Below are 26,532 nucleotides of genomic sequence, written 5' to 3' on the forward strand. Positions count from 1 at the left end.
CATCCATCAGTACCCCCAAGTCCCTCTCGGCAGGGCTGCTCTTGATCTCTTCTTTTTATTTTATATCTACCTTTGTTGTTATATTGATCTCACCCTTCCATTTTATGTAAGCTGTTGGGAATAGAGTGAAAAAACAAAACTACTGGGCTCTGGTATCCAGGAGGAATTGCACTTCAGGAATTCCTCTTACAGCCAATATCCAGGCAATCTGGATCACAGGGCAATGTGGTTTTCACATGGAGGTGGGGTGGAAGGGAGTGGTGTAACATGTAACAAGTGTAGGGACACAGAGTAATGGAACAGATAGAGGCAGAACAAAAGGAGGCATGAACATTGTTTTAAAGGGGAATAATCAGAACACAGAAAAGAGAAATAAAAATAGAAGTGCCATTGTAGGGCCAATGAGATCTTAATTGCTGTGAATGGTCTCTTAGATGAGATATCATGTGAAGGATAAGCGTGGTTACAGAATTAACCACAGAATTACAGTAAGTGGGGGAGGACGTGTACAGGATGAATGGGAAGGGGAGCAGACCCACGTATGAGATGGTCTTTTCTGCAACACCTTTGTTGTTTACATTTAAAAGATTTGTGAACTGATAATGGACCAAGAACCGTTCTCATCCATACCTACCCACTAACCTCCTTTCATGCTTGAAAAGTCAGAGGATCTTGAAACCTAGGCAGTGGAACCTGCATTATTAGACTGACAAGTCATATCTTTGGTAACCTACATTTTGTTCAACACCTTTGATTCTTTTGCACAGAAAGCACTCTGAGAAACAAGAGCACAGTCTGACCACATCCGTGAGCTAAAATTGCACTCAGAAGAACAGTAACTTGCTGTTTAATTCTCAGACTTCCTGCTAAGGAATGCAAAGGCTAAAAGATAGAGCAGCACAGTGAAGAAGTGGTTGCCCACAGTAGTGGATAGCAGATGTGCTGGAAAATAGGGCTATTGTGGTGGAATAGGTCTTGATTCCACAAGCTACTTGATGTTCCTAAGCCATTTCTGAATAGGGCCAAGCAGGGAAGGAACAGAGCTGAATTCTTTTGTTGAAAGTTTTAGTGAGCACCAGAATCTGTAAACAATGGTTAAGTATTCCGCTTCATATTATTGAGTGTTTGTAGTCTACCCAGTTATGCATAGGACAGAAAAAGGCATACAGAACTGATGTACTTGCAGTCACAAAATAGTAGTGATATATCTAGAATACCATGAAGCTGTATTCATTGAGTGGGGAGTATGTATGTTGAAACCTGTGAGTAAGTTAAATGGCAAGTCTCTATTGTGTAATGCTTCAGGATGTATATGATAGATAATTTGGAGAGGGATGGAGACTAACACAGAAATTGCTTTTTGCCTACAAATGGGATAATTTCTGCCTAGATAAGCTATTTGGTTAGCAAGGTAGTAACATTTATAAATATATAGCAGGTGGAGAGTATAAAAATATACATCAATCATAGGATCATAATATCTATTTATGTTTTTAAAAACTTTTTTGATGAATATTTGTTGGCTTTCATCAAACCAGAGTTGTAAAAATAATAGTTACAATGAAGCCGGAGAAGCACTGAACCTCGTGTGGTGCTTCATGACTACTATAGCTATTGTGGTTTCTGCAGAGTGTTTGCTGGGTAGTTGGCTAAGCGGTTTGGTGACAGTGTCTCTATTATACCAGTAGGGCTTGGCTACAGTCCTAGCCTTACAAATTGGTTGGCAGCGCTGTTTTTTCCATTAGTATTTGAGCCACTTAAAGAAAAAGTGTCTTATGCTGCATCGGGAGTATTATGTAGGCTCGTAGTAGAAATGAAAAATTGAAATGATTTTGTAAATCTCTTTTACAATTAGGTTATCCTGATAATATTATTTTCCATGACAAAAGTAGAAGTATACCTAAATCTGTTATTAATTAAAAAGTATTAAAATTCATCATAGTGCTGTTTGTTTGGTGGGGGGTTTTTTTGTTTTGGTTTTTTTGGTTTTTTTAAACAAAGTTGGGGAACTTCCCATGTCGGTTAATTTCTTTTTAAACAACCGGTCACTTTCTGTTGGTCTGTGGAGATTTGTATTTCAGATCCATCCACCCTATGTTACAGAGTAGTTTTGAGTTACCGGAACTAATTTCCTATGAGGTTATGTATGAAGTTTCAGGTATTCTGAGTACCTGAAACAAGCTAGCTGTACCAGTATTTAACTCAGCAAAGACTAAATTTATTCTGCTAGGAACTATGGTTGCTGGCGTGCATAGTATCACCAAGTCCATGTTGTTCTTATAACGTGGCTGTTAACTGGTATTAAAGCTAGTTTGTTTAAAGCTAACCCATATATATCTAGCCCATACTGCCAGTCTGGTGTGGGTACATGCTTCCTATCTGACAGATACACAGCTTTGGGTGATGGAAGCTGCTGCTAACTGGATTCTCTACCATTTTTCCTCTTCTGTTTGCCTTGTCGGAATGCAGGCAATAGAGCTATAAAATGAGCTATGCTCACTACCTCAGCTGCCACAGCTATTAAAGCGGGGAGATCGGGACCTTGCTGCATCCTTTAACCAGATTCAGTTTCAGAGATTGTTCCCTATGATTTATTAACCTTATTTTTGTTTTAGTTCTTCTATTCCTTCCCTCCCCGCCCTCGTCTTGCTTTGCGTTTCTTTGCTTTCTTTTGACTAAATAAGGTGCTCAGGGAACCTCAGTCACAATATGCTGGTACCAAACACAAATCCAAGCTTCTGTGGTTTGCCCTATATTGGAGGTGTGTGAGCAGTTGCTTGGCCTGTGTCAAAGTATATTTGACTTAATTTTGCAATTCCTTCAAAAGACTAGAAAGAAACTAAAAACTTTTCTTAAATTGCTTCCATTTTAAGTTCAGTCCTTGTTATTAACATTTTTTGCACCCATGACGAAATTCCAAATATCCCAGGTCCTCTTTTTTTGTGTGTGTTGATCCTCACGCATCCCCAAATACACAGCAATATGAAACTTTCCCAATATCCCCACCCCTCTCAAGGAAAAAAAAAAAAATAAAAAGAGGAATTCAGGAGTCTATTAGGTAGGAAAAAATCTATAATCACATGGTCTATTGTAAGTTTGATATTTCTAAGAATAGGAATAGCATTAAATCATCTGAATAACTGAACAAAAACTATAACAGGAGTGAGATGGATGCCAAGAAACGAGATGGATGCCAGTAACATAATAAGCAAATACGATATGATAATAAGCAAAAATGCACAAGGTAGTCTGCTTTTGTTGTTCTTAAAGAATGCGTATGAATAAGTTATAGAGCTCTAACTGTTCTCAAACAACTGCAGAAGTTTGCTAGTATATTATAGCATTCTGCTAAAAAAGTTTCCTTGTAAAGTTATTGTAAATGCTTTTTAATCCTGAGGACTGATACATGAAAGTAGTTAAAAGATTTTTAACTCAGTTACACTTTTTTGCAGAATGATCAAGAGTCAGCCTCAGGAGTATAGTTTTATTCCTCGAACATGGATCTTCCCTGCAGAATACACACAGTTTCAGAACTATGTAAAAGAACTGAAGAAGAAACGTAGACAGAAAACTTTCATAGTCAAACCAGCTAATGGTGCAATGGGACATGGGTAAGCTGCATGTTAACTTTAATCTTCTTACCCGTTAAAGGTGAGATCCAGTGCTATTTACAACATTATCAGAAGCTGTATATTAATAAGAATTTTGTAGTTAAAGTTGTATGAACAGTATATAAGAAAGTTCATGTATTGGATGAAGGCTTAACAAGCAGAAACGGCTAAAATATAAAGCTAAGTGGAAGTGGTATTTTAATGTTCTGAATGTGGCATAAATAGAGAATGCATTTTCTGATGAGGCTCAAATAATTCTTAAAATCACTAGTATTTTTATTGTGAATTTATCTAAAGAACACATTTATTAAGCTGTTGTACTAAGACTGGAGAGAGATTACTTACTTGGTGAGATTGTATTGGGCATAAATGGCAGGGTTTTGGTGGCTGGGGGCTGCAGGGGTGTCATGTGTGTGAGAAGGTCAGGATCTTCCAGAGCTCCAAAACCCGCGCAAACACCCCATTGCGTACCAAAACTGCAGCCAGTTGGAGATGCACAAACATATTTAAGAGTGGCAGCCACGAGGTGTAGGAGAAACAGAGGAGACACCGTTGGGGATGCGGCTGGAGGTGCACTCTTGGAAGGAGGTGACACCCATGCTGGAGGAGGGACAACCCTGCAGCGACTGCAGCCCGCGGTTGACTTGAAAGGGCTTTGCCTGTGATAGGGCTGCACAGTAAAAGCCAAAGAGATAAATATTGCAATTTCATTCTTAACTCTGTTCTTCTTTTGAGCTATTTCAGCTTTAGCTGTTATCGCTTTTAGTATCAGTTTGGATTGTACGGTATAGTAGAGCTCTTAGTAATTCTGATATATTTGTCATAACAGTGTAATTAGAGCCCCTGAACTTTTCCATTTCCTTATTTTTTCAGTCCTCTTGGTAAGGGCAAAGATAAGCTGAAAGGAAAGGTAGCAGCATATTTCAGAGAAATGCCTGGAAAGTACTTCAGTATATTAGGAGTGTTCAGCACCAGAACACTGAAATATATCATAAACAATAGAGGGTAAGATGAAGGCAACAAAGCTATGGGAATTCAGGGTTAGTAATGATACACTAAAAAGTATTAGCTATTACAGTTATTTAAAAGTCTGTGTAGTTTGGGACTGCCAGTTTATCGTCTGTGTCTAAACCATTTTTCATTCTGACGTACAGAAACTGGAATACAGAAATACTGAGCTTAATCTATGCCATCCTTAGTTGTACCCATCAGTGTCCTGCTTTGCGAACATCACCACCGAGTCCGGTTAGCACTGAAAGTTCTTTGCAACCTGTACCTCGGGCAGAAGTTGTGACAAAGACGACTGGAAACCTATTTTTAGAGCTGGTTGGGGAAGAATAATCACAAAAGCTGGAGACTGGTCGTTCTGCCAAACAATTTCTAAGTGTAGAGGGAACTCATTATAACAAATTGTTGAATCAAAGGAAGCAGAAAGTTATTTTGAAATGGCTCATTGCCTTTTTAATCCAGTGAAGCAGCATAAAGGACAGGAAACTAAAAGCCCTGTAAGAAAATGGCACTTTTGCTCTACCCTACAAATTAGATATGTAAGTCTCTTTCTCCAGGTAGACTTTAGCCTGACTACCTGGCTGGGTGGCCATGAAAATCGATTTTGAAGAGTAATGTCAAAGTTCCATGTTTTTAAAATAACTTCTGTTTTTACCAGGATCTCTTTAATAAGAAACGGAGAAAAGTTACAAGCTCAGGATCACTTGATTGTTCAGGAATATCTTGACAAACCATTTCTTATGGAAGGCTACAAGTTTGACTTACGTGTGTATATTCTTGTAACCTCCTGTGATCCATTAAAAGTATTTTTATATCATGATGGACTGGTGAGAATGGGCACAGAAAAGTACCATCCCCCCAGTGACTCAAATTTGGTAAGTTGGAGTTCATTCCAGTGTGTTGCTTATGTGTGTGCAGTTTTACCTGTTTAGTGTTCGGAGGAGGTAAAATAAAATAAATTGTGACATGATATTTAATTTGGTGTTCATCTGGCTGAATTTTTGTATTGTCATCAAAGGGAAAAAATTAAAATGAAAGATATTTAAACTCATGCTTTTCTATCAAAATGACAAGTATAGCCATATTATTGCTTATGCTTAAAAATTTTTAGAAGACTTTGCATGTATGTGTGCTAAAGGGTTAAAATATTTCCTAAAAGAAAGCAAAAGATGTCAATTATTGACATTCAACCCAGAAAAAATGAAGAAAATCACTTAAAGAACAGTTACATTGCTTTTATATTTATCTGAGACTCAGTTTGGGGTGGGGTGGGGGGGGAGGATAAGATTTATCTCCTGCTAGCTCATTGTTTAACACCCCTGAAGCTTAGAGCTTCTGCTGAGGGTCCTGCAGTGTTTCAGCCATTGCGTTGGGAACCTATGCAGAAAAGAGAAAATCAGCGATATAAAGACCACGAGAGTGGTCGCTGCAATCCCTGAACGTGAGGGAGTCTGCTGCTCTTTGTCAGCGGCTGCTTCCGCAGGGAAAGGAGTGTGTACCTGACCACTTTAGGATGGTGCAGCAGGGCTGCCTATAAACTCGCAGAGAACCAAGAGATGGTAAGGGACATGCTAAAGGATTTGGACACTAATCCTTGTGTTCACTGTATAGCATCTTCCCCTGCTGGGAGGTGTAACCCCTCTCTGCTGGCACAGAGCAAGATGCAGATTTGAAGCATTGGGAGGCATCAGTAGATTTGAGTGTCTTATACCTCGCTCTGTACTCTGTTGCCACTGTATCTTTTTTTTTTTTTCATGCCATATACTTTTAGACCTGCTTCAGTGTAATTATGCAACAGGCAACGCATGGAGAGCCTTTTTCCCTACTTGTCACTTAAATTTGTGACTGTCTCCTAGTGCTCCTTTGAAGAATGTGGGTATAATTTGGAACCCAGTACAAATGGTGTATTTGGAAGAGTTCCAGTACTATATTTGGAATAGTTTGCTTTTAATATTTTTATTGTTACTAATCTCAGCATTAGCAGCACTGAAATATGCTCTGGGCGGATAAACAGAAGAGGCAGTTGTTTCTGTGTTCTCACAACTGTTCGTGTTGTAGTTTGTCTGTTGGATGAAATAACCTGGCTTATCACTAACGGTGTTGTTCTTTGGATGACATTGTTCCACAGTGACATTGTTCCAGATAACTTCAGACTAAAGATTAGTTCAGATGTTTAACAAATGTTCTAAAAACACTTGCATTTTTTTGTAGTCTGAAAAAAGAATTGCTTTTGTCTGAAATAATTTGAATTTCATGGGAAGACGTCATTTATAACGACTCAAAACCAATAGGTTTCAGAATGATTCTCAAAGCAGTAATTGGAAGCCATGGGAGAACTTCATTACTTGTAGTGCTAATACAATACATTGTTAACTAGCCTGCAGTTAAGTTGATTGGTTCTGTTACTTTCATTAAGGTTTTTTTTTTAAACATAAGTAAGTGCAGTGAGATAAATGACAGCAGAAGGCTTGTGTTATCTGTCGGCTATCTTATCATAAAGGAATTGGAACAGAAGGCTTATGGTCAGCTTAGAACATCAGCTATGCTCAAGTAAGGAATCAAACGTGACAGAGAACTGCCACTGTGATGGGGATGGTCATCGTGGTAGTGTAGGTGGAAAGCTGAATGAGTATCTGTACTGGGAGATACTGTAAACATATAAATCATGATTTATAAATTGGCCTTGGGAAGGTAATATTTTTTTTTTTAAATGCAACTGATAACATGAATTTATTGCTGGTGACATTTTGCTCCATAAAGGAACTATAGCACTCGCTCATTTATATAACGTATGTCTTGAAATTTACCTCCCTCTGATGTATGGCTACCAGCCAGTCAAAAATGAGCAATTTTGGCAGATATCAACGTGGCAGATGAGTTTATATGTGAAAGATATTTTAAAGTATCACTATCATGAGAACATTTCTCATAAATAAACTACAGTGAAAACTGAAATGTGGGATTGTCTATGAAACAGATGCCATAGTGTTTTTTAGCACTTTTAAAGTAGCATTTCAAAATACCATCTTTATTGTTTGATTCTCGTGGAATGTAATCGTTCTGTAAGTTACGATAATTGCTGTTCACTTTTTTAGGTAGTTGTTTACATACAGAGCTGTGAAAATGGCAGATATATTGCCTAGCCAGGTGTTGAGTGGTAGATCGGTTGATGGCAACTGGCTTAAATATGAGCACAGGTTTTGTTATAAGAAGGCTAGAACATTCAGCAGACAAAATCTCTGAGAATCAGGAACACTAAATCTGCACATAGTGTTATTTGCAAATATGAACTGTTTGGCTATGTCATTATTAACATATTTTTTAAAATTAGTTTTAAGTGACTGTTCTAGAGTCATTCTTAGGGCTTTTCTAATGTCTTTTCTCCCTTTTTTTAGAGTCAGTTGTATATGCATCTGACTAACTACTCTGTCAATAAACATAATGAACACTTTGAACGGGATGAAACAGAAGACAAAGGAAGCAAGCGCTCCATAAAATGGTTTACTGAGTTTCTAGAAACAAATAATCTTGATGTCTCCAAATTCTGGAGTGATATTTCAGTAAGATAAAACTACTAAGCTTTTCTTTATTTTGCGTATGTGTATTCTTAGAAAATTAATTGCTTCTGCCATCCACCTTACTGGACTACAGAATGGTTTTTGCAAGTTTATTGATCCAGATTCTCAGCAATGCATGCCACAAATGACATATTGTAAATGATGATTATGATTTTTAAAAGGCTAAATTCAGGGCTTGGTTTATAAATTTAATGTTAAACTTTTTCTGAGGGACAGAAGCCATTTCAAAGAGTTATTCACAGGAGTAACATGATACAAAGAAACCATCCCATTTAAATTCTTGGAGACTTTTCTAGAGTATAACGTGAATTTTATGTGTGAATATTTACCAAATTTTAGTCAGTGTTGCATATATCTGTGGGCTGGAACCTGTGCCATTGAAGTCAGTAGTTGTGTTACAGGTGTCTTTAGGTGAGGATTAGGCCTAAGATTATTAGAGTTTAGGCATCATCTGTATGTAAGATTCTGAGTATATTTATTGAAAATAAATGAAATGGGTGAACACTGGCTATACTATACTTTGTTCCCAATACCTTTTGTACCTTTAGCATTTAAGTTACTATATATCTAGAAGTACATGTGTACTATGGAAGGTATAACAATATACTCTAGAGCTATATAAAACAAATATATCTGTTACTCCATAGGAATAGTTTATTTATTATAGACCATTTATTTGGTATTTTAGATATTTTTTTTAGTAGATACTTCAGTGAAATTTAAAAGATTAAAGTATGAAACGTGTTAGTTCCATATATACTGGTGTCTTTTCTCCTGATGAATTTTTCTGAAAAAAATCCCCACAGGAGTTAGTAGTGAAGACTCTCATAGTTGCAGAGCCCCATGTTCTTCATGCTTACCGCATGTGCAGGCCAGGGCAAGCACCAGGAAGTGACAGCGTCTGCTTTGAAGTCCTGGGATTTGATATTCTGCTGGACAGAAAACTAAAACCATGGCTCCTAGAGGTAAACCGTTTTAAACAAATGTAAACTGAATTTTTAAGAGTAAAGTTAACTATGCCCCAGCTGAATCCATATCTGTGTAAGAAAACTTCCAAAGAAAATCGTGCATCGCAGGAGGTACTGTTGTTGAGTACACAGATGGTGCTTTTTCTGCAGCGTCCATATGGAAACACTGTCTTGCAGTGATTTTTGGAGACTCAGATAAAGGTAATTGTCTTCCTGGAGGAATGTTGCATTTCAGATGTTTTTGAATGTTTTAATGAGTTAATGGATGTTAATCCAGTTGTTACTGTAGCTGAAGGACCTTGTTTATAGCAAGTGGGTGCTACATAGATTTCCTTCATGAGTATGAGTCTGTATAAGGCTCTGGCAACTTCTGTGAATGTATGGTTTTAATTGTCTTTTTTTTTGGATATGTGTTCTTTTCCTCTCCCGTGGCTTTTAAAAGCGTCCACATAAACAGAGGAAACTAATTCGGTACACATGAAATGCTGTCAAACAATTGGTGTGAATGGACTGGAAGAAAAGTTTCTCCTCTGACATGTTTAAGCTTAAGTGGTGCTTGAACACATTTTCAACCAGGAATGTTTGAGGTTTGTCTACTGTGTCTCTTTAATTACACTATTAATAAGATATATATGGAGTTCACTTGTCTTTTTTCAGATTGTATTATATCATTATGTTAACTGGTTGGGAGGCTGTACAGCTAGGGGAAAAAAGCAAAATGTATTAAAAATCTCTCTATTGACAATAAATCATGAATATGATCTGGCTACCGATGAGCAAAGCATACACAACTAATTTACTGCATTATAACCTTGTTCTCAGGTCATTAATACTGTCAACAGTTGCTTTGTCGTGCTTATTTCTCTCAGGGGTTCAGTATAATTTTAATTAGAAAAATATAAATTCCTTCACTGTTGCCGCACAGACATAGGCATATTTGCTGGCTTTGATGTTCTAGCCAAAGCAGCACATGATATGAACTGAGCCTGTACGGCACTGACATCTTCTATTGTTGTCTGGCAAAGCTTGCTTTCCCTTTGACTCAGCTCTACACTTCCAGATCTTCATCTATAGGTTGCCTGTAGCTTGTGTATGAGCGTATGTAGTTGTTTAAGTACAGACTGAAGTAGGTCTGCGTATGCATTTCATCCAGCCTTGTAGCAAACGGTGACAGACCGCTTCTGCGAGAGATGGTGAATCAACCTGTGTAGTGAATCCGTTCTGAGGGACAGCCCTCTGTGCCCATGGATGTCTACATGCAGTGTGGAGACTTCAGGGGGGTTGATTTGTTATTTATGATAGCGGGTCTCAGAGGAGAATCATATTATCCCAGACGCCTTGTTTGTGAGGGAGGGATCTTATATAGTAGAAAATGCTGCTCTGGTATTTTGGGTTGCTGGAGAATACTTCAGGACTTGGAGTTGGGTACCTGTTTTTTGGGTTTTTTTGGGGGTTTTTTTGGGGGTTTTTTGGGTTTTTTTTAATACAGAGGTTTAATTATTTCATTTTTCGCTTTTGGTGATACAGGTATCCTTTGACTTATTTTGCCAGGCATTGAACTAAACTAACAGAAATTTCAAACTCTGAAACTTAGTAATTCAGTTTCTGTACTCATCCACTAAATTTTACTGTGCTTGTTCATGTTTTTTGCAGCACTCTCAGAACAAATGCACAGTATGTATATGTATGCGCACTGTATGTGTAGTATATGTAGTGTTGTAAAGATCAAATATGAGTGTGTGTGTGTGTGTATATATACACACACTATACATAATATATATACAGTGTGTGTGTGTATATCTATACACTGTATGTATAGTATATGTAGTGTCGTAAAGATCAAATATAAGTGTGTGTGTGTGTATATATACACACACTATATATAATATATATACAGTGTGTGTGTGTATATCTATACATAACTTCTTTTTTTTCCTGAACCAGTTCTGGCTTCTTCCCCAGCTTTTCCACTTTTATCTTTTTCCACTGTTTCCCTCTTGCCAAACCCCCCTTAGGGGAGGTGAATCATTCTTTCTAACAGTGGTAACAAGTACTAATCACAAGGCTCCGAATGTTCCCAGTGGTATGGGAAAATTGCCAAAATAGGATTAGGATGGTAAATCTAGTTTCATGTTTCCGTAGCTCATGTAGCTTTTCTGTTATAAAGATAGCTTAATACACTCTTGTAAGAAATAAATTGTGCAATGTTATAATGAGACTGCTTTCCTGAGATGACTTTTGTTTATATTGCCCTGATGCGATGTAGCTCTCCTGGTCCTTGATGCTACTGAACTTCCGGAACCTTCCACCAAAGAGAGGGCTGTGGGAAATGCGTGATTGCCATCTTGTGGCACCAAATGTTTCCGGCAAGCATCTGTGCAGTCCCAGCAGCCTCCATCCTTTCTGAATAGCAACAACTACCTAGACCTCCCTTCAGTTCCCAGGAAATCCAGTTTTACTCTTTTTGACCAAAATTTCCAAGCTCGGTTACTTTATCTACATCGGAAAATTATACAGTTGAAGTTCTTGGATGGACTCCAGCCTTGTTCAACCTCATTATACCCAGTTGGGATCACAAAGTTGTGACCCTTGGAGAAAGAGATCACATTTTAGTAACTGCCTCAAGTGCAGGGTACCCAACTTCCCTTGTGATTTACATAGGTGAGAGAAGCTCACCTTATATACAGATCCACAAATTTATTATTTAGTGTAACTGAACTAGCAAAGTCTGTTCAAAACTTTGTTATCTGCCCAGTTAAAAGGACTTTGGACATCTTAGGCCAAAGTATCCAATTATTGCTAATTCACATTAATAAAGTAGTTAAGGTTCACATACGCAAGCTTTCTGGTACCTACTCCTTTCTCTTGTCTTACGCTTACCCTACCTGTGCCCCTGGAGATACAAAGGCCAACAAGGGGCAGGAGAGGTCTACTTCTCCAAAAAAAGATGGGTAGGTGGTTATAGCAAGTTGTCAGGGTCTTTGCTCTTAGCTTCACTTAAGGTTGTTTTTATTCATTTGCTGCCACTGTCAACTTACTGACTGTTCATTCACTGGCCAGCAATTTTGCGTTGTCTCCAAGTTTTACCATAAGTGGTTTGTTTTACTTTTCCTGGATTCTGCTCCGTGTTCTCTTTGTTATCCTGAAACCCTCTGTTACCTAGTTCACAAGGTCGCATTCCTGTAGTGAACACCACTTGGCCACTGTCATCGCTGTATATCTTGGAGTCTCCAAATTTTCAGGCCTTCGCTATCATCATTTGCTTGAACTTTTGGGGCCCCTCATACAATCCTGTTTCTGCCAACAATCTTTAAGATGTGCCTTCCTGATAAAATTACTGATGCCGTATTAACGCAACCTAGTCGTGTATGTCCTGGTTCTTGGGTCATTGAACTCTAAATAATTGCCTCTTGGCAGACAGACACACATGTCATGCTTTTGGTAACGAGTGACTATGAATACCTATTGTGACAGTATGACTGGTGCCTTATCAGGATTACTTTACAACACCACTGTCTCACAGGTTAGTCAGCAACCATACTTCTTGTCTGGAAACAAGGGATGGTCACATGAAAAATAAGGGACAGTACTTTCTTTTAAGGGATATTTTAAGGAAAAAGCAATTTTCTTAACATAGTGTTTTTGCCCAAGACTTCTAAAGATTTGTCACCCAGGATCACATTTGGCAGAGCAAGACACTTTGTCCCATATAGCCAGTATTTAGCCCCTTACATGAGTAACATGAAAAGCTTCCTGTGTAATCTTTTGGGATTTCTGCTCTTGTTTTGAAATAGGGAAATGTGTCTCTTGATGCTCTGATAAATGCACATAGATGACTCTGCAAAGCAAATGTGCTGCAAATTACTTCTCAAGGGGAAAAAGCTTAAACTTTTCTTCGTACAAAGAAGTTGAGGTGAGATTCTCATCTGAAAAGTAACTGAACTGGCATTGTGGACACCCAAATTTGTTATGCCCCTGTGGTTTCCACACAGATATAACCCCGTTCGGGTTTTACTATGGGGCTGGCCATTGTTCCTTTATAATTTAGAACTGTAATAAAACCCCAAACAAACCAAAACTGCCAGTTGCGTATCATGTCAGCTTTTTAGAGAGCACATGGATTATATTAAAACAGTGGATGGACAACATTTTGAGTAATTTTTTCAGGTATAGACCATCCCCTGTGATATTCAGATTGCTCTTAACAGTCACAAAAGTTAAGAGGATTTAAACCCATTCTGTCCAAAGGAAGCATCCACCTTACATGATCAGGCACAGCTCTTGGACTGCCATTTCAAGAGTATGTGTATTTATTACATGAATATCTACTGGGGAGACCATGAGGTTTTCTTTTTCTCTGAACAGAAGAGAAATTCAAAGTATTCTATTTTCTGGCATGTTTCAAAATACATAAAAATGTTGTAAACCAAATTTCAGCTTATTTAGAATAGGTAGAGAACCTGAGAGTTCACGTTGTTTCTTACTGAATCACAGTCCAGCAATCTCTGGTGTCAGGGTGAGCCGCCTGTTACGCTGTTGAGAAGGGCTCACTTCTCACTTCAGTGTCTTGCTTATATATATATGCTTTTATATATATATATATGCTTTTTTATATATATATATGGACTTCAAGTCCAAATAAGAGTAGTATGAAAAGCGATATTACAATAGTTATATTACTGTGTAAAGTAGAATTGTTAACATTATATCCAGAAATGAGTAGTTAATAACTTTAAGAAAGGAATTCAGAGCTTTGTAAATATAAATGTTAAGCATGGCAAATTCCCATTCTTCTACTCACAAGAATCTGTAAAAACATAACGAAACTTGAAAATACACCTCTCTAAAAGCATTGGATTTTTCAAATATTCATTGATTTAACTAACATTTTCTGAAAACCTCTGTTGCAGCTTATTGGAAGTTTGGAAAGGAGCAAGTTATTTTCTTTATAGGTTTGCAACAGAGAGCACCTGTTTTACTCCTGCCCTTCAGTGCAAACTGTATGTGTTTCGCACAGCACTTCTGTATCAGTCGCTGAGGCAGTGTTAACAAAGGAGCGGTGCATAGGCATTAGCGATCAGTAAGTGAGCGGAGAGCACCGTTAATGCTGCCCTCCCATGGTCTTCAGCAAGCTCAGTGAGCGGAGAGCGCCGTTAATGCTGCCCTCCCATGGTCTTCAGCAAGGTCAGCATTTCAGTTATGTGATGAGTGTATATATATATATATATGTATAAAAGAAAAGTTGTAAAAGCTCAGTTCGTGATGAGTGTATATATACATATGTATAAAAGAAAAGTTGTAAAAGCTCAGTTGCCCTTTGATCCAAGACTTTAGCAAAATTCAGAACCCTTCCAGTTACCATTAGGAAGAGCAACTGATGAGACTATTCGTCTAGCTCATTGGTTCAATCCTTTCCTTCTTTTCAATTTTATTTACAACAAAGAAGCCTTCCTTTCAGTGATTTTTGTGCCCTGGCAGCCTCTCCCCCTGTTGCCTTGGAGAGCCATTTTTGGGGCTCTTTCTCCTGCTGTCTGCTGGCTTTTTCTTCTCTCTGATGCTTGCACATGGGTTCTCTTTGCTCTCAAACAGTAGCATTGAATCCTCTAAGCACAGATGGCTTTAACTGGCTCAATATTTGCCTTCAGTAGTACCTCCTACTCTTCCCACTTTTCCAGTGAATAAAGAGTGAAAAAGACTGCAGTTTGATTTAACATCTAATACGGTGTTGCTGTGGGCAGTTGCCCAAAGAGCTGGTCTAGCAACTTGCCTCTATCTGGTGGCCATGTCTTTTGGATGAGACGTTTCTGGTTGCTTTTTGGATGAATGTCTTCTTTACCTTTCCAAGCAAACCATAATTTTACACTGAATCAGTCAGCAGAACTTCCTTGCACAGGGGCTTTACCACGCTTGGTCTGGTGCAGGGAAGAGGGAAGCGAGAGGACGAAGAGAGGGGCAGCACCAGTCCTTTCTGGCAGCCGGCAGTCAGGCTGGACTAGGTTAAATGTGCCACTGCACCTGTACGAGGCGCTTCTGTGGTGCTTAAACTGATCAATGTGCCGGCTGCAAGATCTTTGCCTTCCCCCTGTTCTTCGTTGGAGGCACGCTCCTTGCCCCCTTCCCTGTGATGGGACTGGTGCTTGTAGGATTCCTTCCCAAGATGGTCAAGGACCAATGGAAAATAATTTTTCATGATGTTAATCTTTGTGTGGATGATTGGGAATCAGCTTCCTCACTCTCCGTGAACCCCAGTGCCAAGACAATGAAGTAGGCAGAGTTTGGCAGCTTGGATTTGTGTTAGTTTAAACTGCTGTGGAAAACCAGCCTTCCGCTTAAGCTAAGCAAAAGGGGGCTAATGCTCACAATTTGTGAAATGAGTGATTAGAATGGACTTTGTGATTGTCTCTAATCGAAGATCTGCTGAATGATAGCCACTACCAGCATTCTGTGTAATAGGACTTTTATGGCTTATGAGTTTGCTTTGCTTTTTGAATTCTATTGTTAGCAGTCTCAGTCACTTTAATAAAGAATGAGATCCCTTCCAAAACATTCAGGCTGTCCTACAGATTGAACAGAGATTAAATCCCTGTTATTGAAAAGATGTAATATTCTGTTCAATTGATTTTAGGTTTATAAAGTTGTTCGTGTAATCTCTCCTTATATTTGAAAGGTCTTTTCAACAGGTATGTGCGACAGAAAATGCCTTTTCCTCCTCCATACTAATAGGCTGCAGCAGTGGGAGGTGAGAGTATGCTCGTTGAGTGTTTTGCTGAAGAGGTGAAATGCCGGGCTGAAATTTATATCTTGGTGAAGAAAATGGTTTATCTTACACATTTACAGAGTTTAATTTTCCTAAAATCAAAATCCTTTGCAAATGTAAGTGGGGATGGGAGCCTTCACAGGAGGTACTTCAACTTTTGCTGCTTAATTTAAGCATTGCAGATATGAGGTCCTCTGCTGACAAGAATGTAATTATGAAAAACACTGAGCTACACAACTGCTGTGCTTATAAGCAGTTTGATTAATTGCATGTGCTATATTCAGTGAAATTTTGGTTATGAAACCAAGGTTGAAGATTTCAGTTGGAGGAATGAAAGACTTACACGGACAATTCAGTGCTACAGCTATTGAAAAGTCATAGAAAGTAAAGATGCTAAGGTATCATCCACAATAAAGCAGATATTTGGGGAGAAAGAACTGCATTAAAGCGACAGAAACCTTAGGGTGGAGTGATTGTGTAATGTCTCATAATAGCATTTTGCTTCGTAATAGCATTTCAAATCCCTTCTTACGTCTTTCCTACCCCCACTTTAATTTTCTGCTTAATAAACACAGTCAGCATGGTTTTGTTTGTTCAGAAGTGCCAGATGTAGATTTTTGGCAAAATTCACCCTGTAGGAGAGAAACTGTTATTTAAATTATTTTACACTTTTCATAGCGTTAATTTTCACTGGTGTTCATACAAGTAGCAGATATTTATAACATTTTTATTAATGCAGAATTTATGCCCAGTATTACTTCAAGTTGTTTTAAATCTAGGAAGTACCTAAACCAAATATAAATACAAGAATGTACGCTTTTGTATGCTCTCAAATTGGATGCTTCAGTGCTGTGTAAGCATTTGTCTGTGCATTTCTACGAATTCAGTGTTGGACCGAGGTAGTATTTTACATGTTCCAAATAAGTCCTCATATCTAACTGTAGTCGCACTGGATTTGAGGATTTGGTGTATATAAAAAATTAGAGATTAAGTTGTTGGAAGTTTCAATAAATATATTTGTCTCTTCACCCATCTTTAATGCATGCAAAAACATTATTTTGGCGTAGAATATTGTTAGTTGCTGCTGTTAGTTCTTGAACATGGTAGAGAATGTAGTTTTGTTCAATACCTACCATTTCTCCTGAATAAGGGGTTGGGGCTTGATTTTATGTCTCTGTTTTCAGTCCAGTGAGCTTTTTGTGTACTTAGGTATTTGCTGGACTGAAGCATAACGCTCCATATTGGATCTTTAGGCATTTGTTTTTAAAAATACATAAATCCTTCCTGGATTAGATAATACAATATCTCAAAATCAGAGTATTTCCAACTTATTTCAGTTATCAGCTGTATTTAATCAATGCAGCTCTAGTTAAAGTGGGGTTTTTTTTAAGCTTCTTGTTGAAAATGAGATGCAATGTGCCTGTGGTCTTGTCAACTGCCAGCATTCTCTAATGAAACCTTGGAGAACTGGGTTTTAATCCTCGTTTCTCTGAATGTTTACATGTTTGTTTAGCTGAAAGTGGAACATTCACATTTAAAAAAAATGAATGTCAATAAATGTTTGTACTGTAACAGTAGAGAGAAAAAAAAATATTGAGCCTTTGATGTGATAGGAGATAAACAGGTCAGTCTAAGGTGGTTGGCCAATTAAATATTTGGATGAAAGTCTTCCAAAAAAGAATATGTACACACTTTTTCACCATTTCTGATGAATTTGTTTGATTTTTCTTTCAACATCAAATCTCATTGCTCACTTTGCCAGCCTGTCTGCAAAACCAGCAAACAAGGTAGTTCTCAAAACCAAGAGGTACCCTTCGGCTGTGAGCATAAGTGATGGGGCAGCTGGGACTCCGCCATGGGACAGTTGGTGGCTCACCAGCCAGATAATCCTTTATCTCACAACGGTAGAGGCTCTATGATGCTCTAATATATCAAAAGTGTTCAAACGCAGATTTAATGAACTGGTTTTGCCCTCTGCTCTGAAGATACTCTGTATCCTACTTCTTATTTGCATGGGGCACGGGGTATTAGTTTTCACTTCTGAAGCTCTTTATGTCTGTCCCTTCTGTGATCAGTGCTGCTTGTTCACTGTCAGGTGAGACTCCCGCCTCTCGTTAGCACCCACTGCTCATGTATAAATTTTTATACCAGCATGGAAGGTGTTCCTAGAAATGCTGATGCAGCTACTTTGTTATCCCTCCCTAACGCTTTCCAAAAGCTGGCGTTCTTCCGCAGGGGCTGCAAGCTTGGCAGTGGTTATACGGTGCTTGGTTGAGAAGCCTGGCTGTGAGGCGGGTGATTTAGTCTCGCTGATTCCCAGTTGTGTTTCCCTTGTTCCTCTACATTTATGGCAACATTTTATATCTCTCATCTTGTACGTAGCTTATAAGCTTTTTGCTACAGAGACTGTTAATTATTTTATGTTTTCACACTACGTGCAGATTTAATAACTTACATCTCTAGGTGTTGCTGTAAAGTGTACCTGAATAGTTACTTACATATACTCCAGAAGACCTTGCATTATAGCCTCTTTCTATCCTTATATATTTTTTACTTTTTAGAGTATTCAAAGTTGCTTTCAGACTGGGAACTAGGAAAGAGTTTAACTCTTCCTGTGCTGGACTACCGCAGCATGGCACATAGTCTGTTATAATGTGTTTAACAGCACTTTGCATGGTACATTTTTCTGGTTGCAGCAACCAAGAGTTAGATTAAATTGGATTTACAGTGCCACTACTTGAACAGTGTTCACTGTGTCTGGATAACTTGGTGGTTGAAAGTTACATCTCCTGCCTCCCAGTATCTGTGATACTCAATGCTCTATTTTTTAAAAAATACAAATGGAAATGAGCTTCTCAACAGGTATTCTCTTAATCTCTGCTATATCTGAAAGAATGGTTTCTCTAAAGCCTGTTACAATACGTGTGTTCCCAGTGAAGGTGAACATTCCTGAGTATTCTGTATCTCTTTTTTTTTTTTCCAGATTAATCGTGCCCCAAGCTTTGGAACTGATCAAAAAATAGACTATGATGTAAAAAAAGGTGTTTTGCTAAATGCATTAAAGCTTCTCAACATACGGTAAACTTCTCCTCTTTTCTTCAGTCTGGCTCTCTTTCTGTTGCTTTTTTTTTTTTTTTTTTATTTTGAGAAAAAAAAACCTTTTTTTTTTTTTTTTTTTTTTTTTCCCACCTTCATCTTTTGAAAATGTAAATGTTTCCCGTGCTGTCAGTTTTGTTATAGAAATTAACCCAAATTTAATTTTTCTTCTTGCTCATGTGCTTGCAAAAAAAAAGAGTGGTAATAGTAACTTCTGTACTTTTTTTTTTTTTAAATGATTTTTCAAACAGGTTTCTAAGTGGGGATATGAGTGCAGTCATGGGCACGTGGCCACACAGTAAATTTGCTTTGGTGATAGTTTCACATACAGTCAAAAGCCATACCCCTCTAAAGGAAAAGTTGGGATATGTTGGAGAAAATTTACAATTTGGGAAAACAGATACAACCATGTTTGTGCATTAAATTATAGTACAGAGTTTTTACAGTACACCTTAAAGTGTGAAACTATTGTAGCCATAAAAGTTGTGGTGGCTCACCAGCCAGATAATCCTTTATCTCACAACGGTAGAGGCTCTATGATGCTCTAATATATCAAAAGTGTTCAAACGCAGATTTAATGAACTGGTTTTGCCCTCTGCTCTGAAGATACTCTGTATCCTACTTCTTATTTGCATGGGGCACGGGGTATTAGTTTTCACTTCTGAAGCTCTTTATGTCTGTCCCTTCTGTGATCAGTGCTGCTTGTTCACTGTCAGGGGAGACTCCCGCCTCTCGTTAGCACCCACTGCTCATGTATAAATTTTTATACCAGCATGGAAGGTGTTCCTAGAAATGCTGATGCAGCTACTTTGTTATCCCTCCCTAACGCTTTCCAAAAGCTGGCGTTCTTCCGCAGGGGCTGCAAGCTTGGCAGTGGTTATACGGTGCTTGGTTGAGAAGCCTGGCTGTGAGGCGGGTGATTTAGTCTCGCTGATTCCCAGTTGTGTTTCCCTTGTTCCTCTACATTTATGGCAACATTTTATATCTCTCATCTTGTACGTAGCTTATAAGCTTTTTGCTACAGAGACTGTTAATTATTTTATGTTTTCACACTACGTGCAGATTTAATAACTTACATCTCTAGGTGTTGCTGTAAAGTGTACCTGAATAGTTACTTACATATACTCCAGAAGACCTTGCATTATAGCCTCTTTCTATCCTTATATATTTTTTACTTTTTAGAGTATTCAAAGTTGCTTTCAGACTGGGAACTAGGAAAGAGTTTAACTCTTCCTGTGCTGGACTACCGCAGCATGGCACATAGTCTGTTATAATGTGTTTAACAGCACTTTGCATGGTACATTTTTCTGGTTGCAGCAACCAAGAGTTAGATTAAATTGGATTTACAGTGCCACTACTTGAACAGTGTTCACTGTGTCTGGATAACTTGGTGGTTGAAAGTTACATCTCCTGCCTCCCAGTATCTGTGATACTCAATGCTCTATTTTTTAAAAAATACAAATGGAAATGAGCTTCTCAACAGGTATTCTCTTAATCTCTGCTATATCTGAAAGAATGGTTTCTCTAAAGCCTGTTACAATACGTGTGTTCCCAGTGAAGGTGAACATTCCTGAGTATTCTGTATCTCTTTTTTTTTTTTCCAGATTAATCGTGCCCCAAGCTTTGGAACTGATCAAAAAATAGACTATGATGTAAAAAAAGGTGTTTTGCTAAATGCATTAAAGCTTCTCAACATACGGTAAACTTCTCCTCTTTTCTTCAGTCTGGCTCTCTTTCTGTTGCTTTTTTTTTTTTTTTTTTATTTTTCTGGAATCGGAAAAAAATATACTGGGCCAGGGAAAAAAAACCCTTTTTTTTTTTTTTTTTTTTTTTTCCCACCTTCATCTTTTGAAAATGTAAATGTTTCCCGTGCTGTCAGTTTTGTTATAGAAATTAACCCAAATTTAATTTTTCTTCTTGCTCATGTGCTTGCAAAAAAAAAGAGTGGTAATAGTAACTTCTGTACTTTTTTTTTTTTTAAATGATTTTTCAAACAGGTTTCTAAGTGGGGATATGAGTGCAGTCATGGGCACGTGGCCACACAGTAAATTTGCTTTGGTGATAGTTTCACATACAGTCAAAAGCCATACCCCTCTAAAGGAAAAGTTGGGATATGTTGGAGAAAATTTACAATTTGGGAAAACAGATACAACCATGTTTGTGCATTAAATTATAGTACAGAGTTTTTACAGTACACCTTAAAGTGTGAAAATATTGTAGCCATAAAAGTTGATATTTTAAAAAAATTCTTAATGAGTGTTTCAATTCTAACTTTATATCATAAACTACGCATGACTGACTGAAAAATACAGGTGATATTCTTGAGACGAAAGCGCATCTCATCTCAGCTGCATGGGATCGATGTATCTTAATATCATCTGTGTTTCAGGACAAGTGATAAAAGGAGAAATTTAGCTCAACAGAAGGCTGAGGCTCAAAAACGACTGTATGGTCAAGGTTCAATGAAAAAACTGTTGCCAGGTTCCTCAGACTGGGAGAAGCAGCGCCACACACTGGAAAGGAGAAAAGAAGAACTGGTAGGAAGGAAAACTGTGCTGTTTCTTGCCCATGGCTTCTGCTCTCTTTGTTTTAATTGTCTTATTTTCTTGATTTGTAGAAGGAAAGACTTGCACAAGTACGTAAACAGATTTCCAAAGAGGAGCATGAAAATAGACACATGGGGAACTACAGGTACCTATTTTTGACTGTATTAGCAAGAAGAATTCAATGTGTTCTTTAGGAATAATGGAAACAGGCATTTATGGTAGATGATAATTTTCTGCCAAAAATGTGTAGGCATTTATAGAAAGTAAATGTGTGTGTACCAGGTAGTAGAGGTGTTTTTTCAGATCATTCTTTTTTTGATTCCAAATTTTTGCTTGCACTTAGGAATTTATATGACATCAGTCACTCCAGTGTTTGTGCAAGACATTTGCTTAAAAGACAATTGTTCACAGTCAGTGTACCAAGAGCCATGACTGTCATTATGGACCTGTTCTGTAATCACATATGATGATTTTTATCCCTAAGAGGGGACAATATAGGGGTATGAGTATTCCCTTATTAAAAAAATCAAATCTGAGTATTCCCCTATAAAAAATCAAATCTGAATGTTATCTATGAGGCTTGCCAAAAGGTTAGAAAATCTATTGGCGCTTCCATAATTGTTGATAGAATGGCATTTGAAATACTATATTCAGATTTCTGCACTTTGATTTTGGATCTTAGTAGGCTTAAACATAAGTATCTTCATATTTCTTGGTAAAATATGTTCCAAAGGGAGTTCTAACTTGTTGGTTATAATAGGCATTGGCCAGAAAACAAGAGTTTTGGTTTTTGGTGTTTTCATTGTTACTATTTCTTGATATCTGCTTCAATGAGAAGTTAAAGCAAGACCTATGAATATTTGGCGAAAGGGAGTGGAGTACAACTAGGAAGAGATGATGGGAGCATTTGCCCACTCTTTATAACATTCATCCAGGATGTGGGAGGTCTGCGTTCACATCTTTTATTCTGAATTAGTCAGAACGCCTTTACTGCTGTTCTTCATCTCGGCTTTTTTGAGCATATGTTCTATAATTCCCAGTAAAGTTCTCATTTAAACAGATAGATGTTTCTGTGAAATTTTCATTTTTGATGAATTAACATTTTGCTTACAAAAAGTCTTTCTTTGTAACATTCCCAGCTTTAATTACATCCTTTATTGGCATATGCGGAGCTGAAAGACCCCACAGTGAAGCAGTTATTTTCATGCTACTTAGACTAAAGAAACACCATGATGCTGTAACATGTTTTGCTTTTTCAATAACTTTAACTTTTTAACTGGTCACATTTTAGGTTGCTTATTCAGTTCTTGACTGAAAATGAGCCAAATAGTCTCTTTATTTAGCTTTTTGGTTAATGTAAATTAATAAAAATAACAAAAATATTTTTTTCTCAGGAAAAAGTGAAATGTCATTTCGTGCGGAATGTGCACGTGTAAAAGGGCAGAACAGCTTTGTGTTTTCATGTTACCATGTGTTTGTAAAAAGGCTGAAGAATCAGCAGAGCCCAAGAAATAAAGGAATCTTGGCTAGAGATGCAGAGAAATTTTATCTGAGTGTTGCATTTTCTCCTTGTGATGTTCTCCGGCAGAGCAGGGCTAGCTTCTGTCAGGCATTGCTATAGAATCTTGGAAATTTTGGGTGCCAGTATTGCTGCATGAATTAGTATTGCTTTCTGAATAAAAATTCAGGGAAACCTCAATCCACCTCAGCAGGCTTTGATGCAATCTATGGATGTCAAGTTCAGCAGTTGGCTTAGTCAAGTGTCTGTCTGCAAGCACAACTAGCCCACTGATTCCAGTAGAAGTCCTGGGGTGGGCAAAGTAGGAGCCATTTCTACATATATTGAAATGAATATAATTTATTTAAAGTATTGTTCTATGGCATGCTTTCAGCAGTAGAATTGACACCCTTAAAAAGTGTTGACTGCAACTAGATTAGAGCTCCTACAGCTATTCTATGCAAACTAGAACCGTCTTCAGTTTGCTGTAGAACTGCCCTGAGTTTAATGGGGATCATAACCATCCTTTTTTCATGGCAACAAAGTCATCATGAAAGATAGCTTTTCAAGGAGGAAAAGACTGAAAAGGAAGAAGGAGAAAGAACCTTGCAAAAAGTTCACAAAAGATCTACAAAAAACCATAAAAGTCACATAATGCCAGTCACTATATAAATGGTACCGATACTTTGTACAGTGCAGGCAGAATTAACTTATGGATTACTCCTTACAATACATTCTAAATTAGTCTTCCACCTTCATCATTCCTGGCTGTGTTTCATGACGAATGCATCGGAGTGGTTTTCTTCAAAGCCCTTTGTTGCTTGATGAGCATGAATAAATCACCAAGTCCTGCTTCTCATGTTGTCATAATCTCCTTACCTGTGATTTTAGAGAATAATGGCATAGCTGCTCTAATGGAAAATCATCCTGTACATCTGTCTACCAGAATTTTTTTTTTCTTATAGTATCTGTTTCTTCCTGTTTATTATTTTGGAGGATTTAGCATTCCAGTGCAGTACACATTCAGTCTTTAATTTACATCACACCCATTAACTCAAAGCAATTGTTCAGTTTTTCACAGTTTTGTGTCATTTTATTGCTAATACAAATTATTTTGTGGGTCTGAATTTTACATGCAATATTTTGTTAATATTTCATGAATCATTCACACCTGCATGCATCACTCACTCCCACTGAAATTTCAGTGTACTGCAAAACTGAATTTTGGTATGTCTCTGGAATGACCTGCATGGTATTTCTTTTGACTGGCTAATTGCTGGTTTAAACATGAATGTGTTCACTGAGTTAAAATTAGATTTAGAGAGCAATGTTCAGAGTATATGTTTTATGACATGATATAATTATTATAGATGGGATGCATACGCATTGCAGAAGAAACTGAATTAGCTGTATTACTTTTGTTCCTAGTGTGATAAGTGCTCAGCTTCCATCTTAAACTTTTTTTTTTTTTCTTTCCCCCTATTTTAGGCGAATTTACCCTCCTGATGATAAGACATTACTTGAAAAGTATGAGAGTTTGTTAGCCACTGCTTTCCAGACATTTCTTGCTGGGAGGGCAGCTTCACTTCAACGGGAAATGAATAACCCTTTAAAAAGAATGAAGGTACTGAAGCACAAGAAGTATTGGCTTTAGGAGTTGTCTTGGAATTCATGGCCTTGTGGATTAGTTTCACAATAATCATGTGTGATGGCTAATAAAGAGAACTTGATAATGTTTCCATCATTTTATTATTATTCTTTGTACAGCTTGTGGGCCAGATCCCTGAATCTGGATGAACTGTGGTAGGCCCAGGGTGGAGACAGGCTAGCTGGCTTTAAGCCACTTTGCCATTTCCCTGATCCTCAGCTTTACCCCTGGCCAAACCAGAGGTCAGCAGAAACTGCTTTTGATCTGGTAATTGCCATCTCCTTCCTCCAGTAATGTCCCCAGCCTATTCATCCACTTTTATGGACTGGAATGAGAGATATCATAAAACCAGCTCCACTTGTTTAAGGCATCCAAAACCTCTGCCTGATTGCCTACATGTGTCCTCAGAGATAAACAGTTGGAAAATGGCTACATTCAAAATAACTAACAAACATGATTTAATTTGAAATCTGAGAAATAATTTCTCATCTTTGTAGTTGGCATCATCCAGCAGTTTTACAGGAATCTTTGTTCAACCCTTACTTTGGACTTTTATCCTTAATAGATGTTAAGGCTTGATTTTAACTTTCAATTTCATGCTGATTGCAAGCAGAGCTGCATGCATCAGAAGAAATACTTTTATATACTCCTGTGGAGGGATTCAGAGTCTTATTTCAGGAATTAGTAATCAAAGTAATTTCAGATTCCTACCAGTTGGTGCTTGAAGTTTGGAAGGATAGGATATGTCCTGCTTTGAATTAATTGTAGTGAAATTCCCATTTGTAGGAGGAGGACATTTTGGATCTTCTGGAGCAGTGTGAAATAGATGATGAAAAACTAATGGGAAAATGCACAAGGCAGCGAGGACCTAAGGTATTTGACTATTAGATACCAATTTTTTATTTCACTCTTTAGCGAAGTAATCTGATAATTTTATGTGGGAAATTTAGTTAGCTGATCCTGGTGGAAGTTTTCTTCCTCAGACTGCCATTAGCCAGGTTTTTTTTTTGAAGTATGAAGAGAAGCATAACTACCGTTTGTCCAGTTAAAATTTTACCTAGGTAAGCTGTTTTACCTAGGAAGCTGTTTTTAGGAATTGTCATGCATGGCAACTGTTTGTCCAGTTAAAATTTTACCTAGGTATGAGATCCTTCTTTTCTTCTCGAAGCTGTTTTTAGGAATTGTCATGCATGGCAACAACTATTGTACAAGAGATTTCTTGATTTCAGTGTGTGAAATGTTTTTTATATCCATAGCCTGTCTCAAAAGAATGCTTTCATCTTTAATCAATCAGTGCCATTAAGGAATTTTGAGATCATGGGATAAGAGGCATTATGGAAGCTCAAATGATTAATTATGATTATGATGTATCTGTAGCTTGCTTACTCCCTATGTTGTACAGTATATCTTGGAGCCTGTTTCGTATCCAAAATCTGCTTTTAAAGTGAATGTATATTATTTTTAGCTTAATGCTTTCTGGTTGTTTGCATAGTTCATGCAAGTCTTTGCCTTAAATACACTGCATATCCCTGTAAGCCAGTAAAGATAAACAGTTTGGGCTTGGCTAAAATAAGTATGTTTCTTATATCCTGCAAACATTTTAGGTCAAGTCTGCTTAGAAGAGCCTATATTTATGTTCCTGAGCTCTGATGGATTTGCTTATGGATGCATGTAAAATTTTTTTGCAGTATTTTATGTTTCTGAGAATGTGGTGTGCAAATCTGGGAATTTCTGTACAAAATGAACGCTGATGATTGTCCTTTATATGTGTGCAAGAATTCAAAGAGCTACATCTTATTACAGGCGTGCGTACTGGAAAGAG

The 26,532-nt window shown here is 37.7% G+C and overlaps 1 protein-coding gene across 1 annotated transcript in view; it reads left to right on the forward strand.

Annotated features, from left to right (window-relative positions):
• Nucleotides 1-26,532, forward strand: part of TTLL7 (tubulin tyrosine ligase like 7) — a 54,141-nt gene that overhangs the window by 4,537 nt on the left and 23,072 nt on the right. The window contains exons 5-13 of the mRNA XM_009635095.2: nt 3,453-3,611; nt 5,278-5,494; nt 8,015-8,179; nt 9,004-9,162; nt 18,906-19,000; nt 21,408-21,555; nt 21,636-21,709; nt 24,551-24,686; nt 25,497-25,583. Coding sequence (XP_009633390.1) covers nt 3,453-3,611; nt 5,278-5,494; nt 8,015-8,179; nt 9,004-9,162; nt 18,906-19,000; nt 21,408-21,555; nt 21,636-21,709; nt 24,551-24,686; nt 25,497-25,583 — 1,240 coding nt within the window. The remainder of the gene's footprint in view (nt 1-3,452; nt 3,612-5,277; nt 5,495-8,014; nt 8,180-9,003; nt 9,163-18,905; nt 19,001-21,407; nt 21,556-21,635; nt 21,710-24,550; nt 24,687-25,496; nt 25,584-26,532) is intronic.

The sequence above is a fragment of the Egretta garzetta genome, unplaced genomic scaffold, assembly GCF_000687185.1.
Source record: "Egretta garzetta isolate BGI_Z169 unplaced genomic scaffold, ASM68718v1 scaffold43, whole genome shotgun sequence".
Lineage (NCBI taxonomy): Eukaryota > Metazoa > Chordata > Aves > Pelecaniformes > Ardeidae > Egretta > Egretta garzetta.